A 6,407-nucleotide genomic window follows, 5' to 3' on the forward strand; every position below is an offset into this window, starting at 1 on the left:
TCTGAAATGTGGACAACAGAAGAAATGATAGCCTGTGTCACCAAAATGCCATAAACTTGGACTACAACATCTTATCCATGTCAACATGGCAGCCAAAATGAGCAAGGAAGAGCATTGTGGTTTCCGTAGAAATCTCTACAATAGACGTCTAAATGGGGGTGTGGATGCGGTGGATCGATAGGACCATTGAGAGGATGAGGATACACCATTGTCTCGATTCAATTCGATGTCATGAGATGTCTGAGTATAGAATCGATTGGGTTCTGTTTATATAGAAGATGTCCCGACGGTAGTGGACAAAGTCTATCTGCTAGACTACACTGGCCTATTAGGGGTAGCACTGACAAGTCTATTCGCTAGACTGCACTGGACTATTAGGGGTAGCACTAAAAAGTCTATTCGCATATAGACCAACTACTTCATCTCCACCACAATCTCGTTGTAGGTCAATTGTGGAACTACAGCGACCCATCACCTCATCGCACTACAGCATTGAATCATGTATAGGTTTTTCACGACATCCTTGATAGACTCAAGCGTGGGGATGAAGACCTAGAGCAAAATAAGAGGGAGATTGAGCTGTAGATAGAAGCGTACGAGCCATGCATGCCACGATGCGTCTGCGACAAAATAGCACGCCTGAAACTGTTCCAGCTTGCCATGGTTGCTTGGTACCGATGTCAGGTAACTGTGCATTTATTATGAATTTTACCCAATTCACATGCTTCTCTCCAACAGTACGACAAGCCCAAGTGCAAGCATGAATGGTATGCGAATAAAAAAGAGTACGTGAACGTCAACTACGGCTATGATGAGGATGAGACAATAAGGCGCGCGGATGTCAAACATTCAAAGATGAGGTTGCAAGAGCTCAATGAAGATTGGTGGGATAGGTACTTCACTACATGCGATAACATGTAGATTCCTCCACAATGCGTATATGGCCTACCGATTGTGCTGGGGCCTGTGGCATGTCGATTGACATAAGGGTACGTGTGTAGCAAACCCTACCCCCATGGGTGTAACTTCCAAGAGATCTGCTAGGAATATATGGATGAGAAGCCTCTATGTTTTCCACCAACCCAATAGATGTTTTCTTGCACCTGACAATTTGTCTTTTCATAAGGCATACTTCATTTAGCGATGTAGTACTACATGTTATTATAACTTGTCATAAATTGTGTACGAATAGGGTACAAGTCGGTGCATATTGTGTTATGTACTGTAGCCATAGACAGTCAATGAATGCTTACTATGACTTTTATATGTGATGTACTTTACTTTCATCGATGAAATAGCCGAGATTTATCAATGTACCAATATATTTTTTCTAAGCCCAATGCATTCATAGATTTCCCTACCTTCTATGCAGAGGCAACAATACTCTTTGCTCAACTTTTAAAGAATGAGATGACCACACTAACCAACAGTTTTCATAGAGAATCTCAGCTAAACATCATTGCTACAACTTTTTCAGTTTTCACAGGGAATCTCTACTCATTTGTCCTTGTGCACAATACTCCCATGTTCTAACCCCTAGCCATGCCCATGCACTTAGTCCATACACCAACCTCTAGCTACCATAAATAACCTCACTCTCAACTATGGATAAACCACTCTTTCTTCAGCTCTCTCAATTGTAGTGTCTTCCTCAGCTCCGCAAAGTCCACCCAAGAAACATTGATGGATTTTCATCTCACAGAGGGTCGAATCACCGATGTGCTTTTGTGGTGACTTTTGTAGGCTTCACGAGTCCCTAGATATCTCCTATTCCTATGGCATATGCTTTTTCATGTGTGCCAACTAACAGTACAACCCGCCTTGACATGGACAGTAGGCTACCCATCGGTATAATGACATAGATCATTCCTGTGGCAGTTTTCATACGATTTCATGCATCGTCTTATTAATCTTTCCTCTTGTTTTATTTGTCCAGTCAGTCTCTTCCAATTATCTGTGACTTCATGGGATATTGTACATGGAGCAAACTGAGGACCAGAAGCGGTGAATCAACATGAGCATGCGATGAAGGAGGCAAGCTTACGAACACCGATAGTACAAGTAACAATAGAAGGAACTACGACTGAAGTGTCAAGAAGAGGAAGGCATTAGGAAGGCAGCAAAGGAGCGCACCGTAGCTGAAGCACACGAACCTAAGAGGGAAATAAAGCGGGAGAGGGTCTGTCGCGCTAAGGCGGTATGCCCTGATGCCCTCATAAAGGGCAAATATCCTAGGTTCATTCAGTAGAGTATCCATTATAACTTGGACTATTTTCATTCACTAAAGCATGTTAAGTTTAGCAGCGGCATGTAATTAGGTTAGTCTTTAGACGTATCGTACATGACAACGTTTGTTGTCATCATCTCTTGATGATTAGGGTAATGTTTATCAATGTATGTAACCTCCGTGCCGGGTTATATAATAATTATACTTCACAACTACTATCGATAAATTCGATTTTGTATCTTCTCAACGTTACTTCACTAAAACAAATTCTCAAATAATTTTACATTAACTAAATAATAAAATGTCAATAAAATTACACTGAACCAAAATTAAGGATGAACTAAGGAAAAATAAACCACTCCGTGAAGCCGTTTGGACAACTATTTGCATAATAAATATATTTTACCGAACCATATTTATTTTGCCTGAAATTAAATTAATTCACAAACATGTCGTCCGATGAACGAGTGATAATGGTGCCGCCCGTTCAGTAGGCAACATGAAGTTCTCACCGTTGAAAGGACAAGATCTTCTCTGAGCACTAGGGCTCACAAGTTCTCGCCTATTCATCGGGCAATATCTTATTCTCACCTGGTGAACATGCGAGGATAGCTTGTGCTTGCCAAATTTTAAAATACATATAAAAAATTCGTTCGTTTGTGCTATCGCGATCTGAGTTGAGGTTGGATGGGCCTCAGCTAGACAGCGAATTAATGTGGACCAGAGTAGCCTTGCTCGACCGGCTAGGATTTGGATAGTTCGTAGTTAGGCCGGTAGGCTGGAGTGGTCCGGGTCCGAAATTCAGACCGGTTCATGCATGAGACACAATCGTCTCCAAAAAAAGGCAGGCTCAATTATCACTTTATACAGATGAAATCCGTGAGGCCCATTGGCCAAGTACACGAATAATGAAACAGTACGTTATTACACTGTGCATATTTAGCTCAACACAACCATGTGGATGACACTGTAAATCGTACATAACCCACTGACAGTGACAGTTGAGCAATTGTTACATGACATGATATGGTTCGGTGCAATAAGTAAGGTATCATGCATATTCTATAAGTATTTTTTTGCGATTAATACACAATTAGATTTGAGACGCTGGTCAAGCTCCCGATTCCAGGCCCTTGGCAGCTTTCTTCTCGATGCTTAGATTTCCTGTGGTGAAACGACCCTCCGAGCTTGCCATGGATGCCTCAACAATCAAGGACTCCACTTGCTCAGTGTTCTGTTGTGCCCATGTATATCGTTGCATCACCTTCCTCAACCTATGTAGCTTCTTGGAAACTTCCTTCATCAACGGCCTATTCGCTCCACACATCTCCAAGCATTGCTTTGCCAACTCTGCAATCTCTCCAAGAACTTCCATGTTCTCGTCATTCTTGATCTGATCGTCCAAGATCTCCTCAAGCTTGTATTCGTTCATCGCAGAAATAAACCTCATTGCCAAGCTCTTCTCATCTTCAGGCCCTTCAATGTTCAATGGCTTTTTACGTGTGAGCAACTCGAGGAGAACAACCCCGAAGCTGTAAACATCGCTCTTGTCTGTCAGTTGGCATGTTTGCAAGTACTCCGGGTCGAGGTAGCCACAAGTTCCTTGAACAAGTGTGACGAACTGCGACTTATCGTTCGGTGCTAGGATGGAAGCACCGAAGTCTGAGACTTTCACGGTGTAGTCGCAGTCGATGAGGATGTTTGAGGACTTGACGTCTCCATGGAGGATTGGTGGGGATGCCCAGGAGTGCAGGTAGGCAAGCGCCTCAGCGGACTGATGGGCGATCTGTAATCGAGTAGCCAAGGAAATGTGCCTGCCATGGTTGCCATGGATGAGATGGAACAATGTGCCGTTGGGGATGAACTCGTACACCAGCATGGGGACCTCCACTTCGAGGCAGCAGCCAAGTAACTTGACGATGTTCTTGTGGTTGATCTGAGATAGGATTAGCATTTCCTTGCCAAATTCTTTCTTGTGGTGCTCATCAATTATCATGCATCTTTTGACAGCTACTTCGATGTTGCCTTCAAGAAGTCCCTTATACACATTTCCATGGCCTCCATGACCCACTACTCGTTTTCCGTTGAACTTTTCAGTGGCTACTTGCAATTCTGCTTCCGAAAATATTTTAAATGCAACCCCTTGCTGTGCTTTAATCTCCTCGAACAGCAGCATGCCTCCATGTTGCCGGAAATACCTCTCTTTGATGTGCTGTAGCTTTCTTCTTTCTTTGATCAAGTATACGCAGGATATGGTAATAACTATGATGAGTGCTCCAACACTTGCGCCTGCATCCATAATTCACCAAACTGATCTCAATACGATGTTGTCTAAATGAGCAGTCTATATATACAAACCATGTGAATATATAGTATCTGAATCAGAAGTGAACACATTGTAGAAAATGTGCAGATGTTTTTCTTTTCTGTTGGCAATCAATATAATAAAGAAATCACCAATTAATTTGAGGAAATCACAAGAATGTACTCAATTTAATGACTAAACATGACTCTCTGTCAGATTTATATTGAAGCTGGGAGCTACCTACCTACGACAGGCATCACCCAAGAAGAGGACTTCTGTTTTGCCTTGCAGACACCATTAATCATTTCTTTTCCCGGTGGACATGAACAGGTGAAGTTCCCCGGTGTATTTTGACAAATCTCGTCACCACATGGATTCTCAAGGCATTCATCCATATCTGAAAGGAAACACGAACACTTCATTATATATATACTGCTTAGAATTGGAATTGTTTCCATTTAACATGTTTCGAGAGAACAGGGAAAACCTTTGCATCCGTTCTTGACGTACGGATTGCCTTCGTATCCATCAAAGCACCGGCAGCGATAACCTTGCCCGTTGGTGGAATCAACACACTCACTGTTGTTGCTTTTACAAGCATAGGGAACCGTGTACTTTCCAGCAATCTCGCAGGATTCCGGCCTGATCGCCCAGTCAATCACAACAGGGACTTGGCCGTTGTATGCATCCAAGAACGTTGTCGAGGAGATATATGTGGTGCTAAAGTTGAACGCTGCCTTTTCCATCACTACCATATACCTGCAGGGACTGCGCTTCCGTACTGTAGAGGATTTCGGGTGTTCAATGAAGTAAGCAGAATAAGAATCCCGGTCTTTTGGGACATCAGCCTCACAGCAGCCAATTCCAGAGCACGAACCGTTTTTGAGTATACCATGGCATGTGGACAAGCAAAGTTTTCTTTCCATTCCTATATTAATCTTGTTGCATAAGAGTGGTGTTAGAGTCATACATGTGTTAGAGAGTAAGTCATGCATGTCGTACGGTGTGTTGGATAGTTAGTGGAGTTGATACATGAGCGCATGTAGTTGAGGTGCATGCATGTGATCGTGGCAAGGAGTGTCTGACCCCTGTGCCTTTGAACAATCTGAAGCTGCGTGCGTGCATGGTCCATGTAATTTTGTTGCAGAAATAAAATAAGATCCGTGTAATTTCAATCTATAGAAAGTTGGGTAGCACTTACAGAAGAACCCATAAAAAGGCCAGTGATGTCGCACCCGATGACGAAAATCTTGTTATCCCCGTATGAGAACCTGAAAGGTGTGTCGGTGAAACCATCTTGAAGCAGAGACACTTTCAGCGGCTGCGCCTGAGGGTCAGAGGAACACTGCAAGGACAAGTTCACCTTTATCCAAGCTTTGGCGTCGGCCGTGGAAATCTTCGTCACCTCGAACGGCCCCGTGAAAGGCCGGTTGGTGCCGTTGAGAACCTTGCAGCTGATATTGAAACCGCCATGGATCGCGCACTGATCGCCGATGCCGAAAGGGTAAGGGATGTCCACGTCGCCGCACTTCGCCTGACAGCCTGGGCGCGCCAGCGAACCGCTAGCAGCCGCTAGCAGAAGACGAATGGAGAGGAGAAGCACATGATGATGCTTCATCTGCTCTAGCTAGTTACTCAGATAGTGCTGGCATCATGTGCGTAGTGGCTGTGGCATGCGTTAGGACTATAAATAGACAGAGCTTCTAGTAAGTGTATGATTTATGTTTTTTTTATTGTTGCGTACGTACACTACAAGAATGTTCTTCTGTCCAGATGATCAATTGCAGTTACACTTATGGACTGCAAATTTTCTTTTTCGTAGGGAGAAAAATTCATGGCCCTATCTATTCGTGTCTAAGAGTACGTGCCTATAGG

At 43.5% G+C, this 6,407-nt stretch overlaps 1 protein-coding gene across 1 annotated transcript; it reads right to left on the minus strand.

Annotated features, from left to right (window-relative positions):
• Nucleotides 1-3,338: 3,338 nt before the first annotated feature.
• LOC133905989 (putative wall-associated receptor kinase-like 16) lies at nt 3,339-6,150 on the minus strand. The gene is made up of 4 exons (XM_062347802.1): nt 5,734-6,150; nt 5,020-5,470; nt 4,777-4,929; nt 3,339-4,516 (listed from the first exon to the last, which is right to left on the minus strand). The coding sequence occupies exons 1-4, from the start codon at nt 6,148-6,150 to the stop codon at nt 3,339-3,341; spliced, it is 2,199 nt and encodes a 732-aa protein (XP_062203786.1).
• Between the last annotated feature and the right edge of the window lie 257 nt (nt 6,151-6,407).

The sequence above is a fragment of the Phragmites australis genome, chromosome 23, assembly GCF_958298935.1.
Source record: "Phragmites australis chromosome 23, lpPhrAust1.1, whole genome shotgun sequence".
Taxonomy (NCBI): domain Eukaryota; kingdom Viridiplantae; phylum Streptophyta; class Magnoliopsida; order Poales; family Poaceae; genus Phragmites; species Phragmites australis.

Coding starts and splice junctions, on each gene's coding strand:
- LOC133905989 (XM_062347802.1), bottom strand. CDS start 6,150: ATGAAGCATCATCATGTGCTTCTCCTCTCCATTCGTCTTCTGCTAGCG. Junction 4,930..5,019: donor CGTCAAGAACGGATGCAAAG/GTTTTCCCTGTT, acceptor GTTTCCTTTCAG/ATATGGATGAATGCCTTGAG. Junction 4,517..4,776: donor TTGGGTGATGCCTGTCGTAG/GTAGGTAGCTCC, acceptor TTATGGATGCAG/GCGCAAGTGTTGGAGCACTC.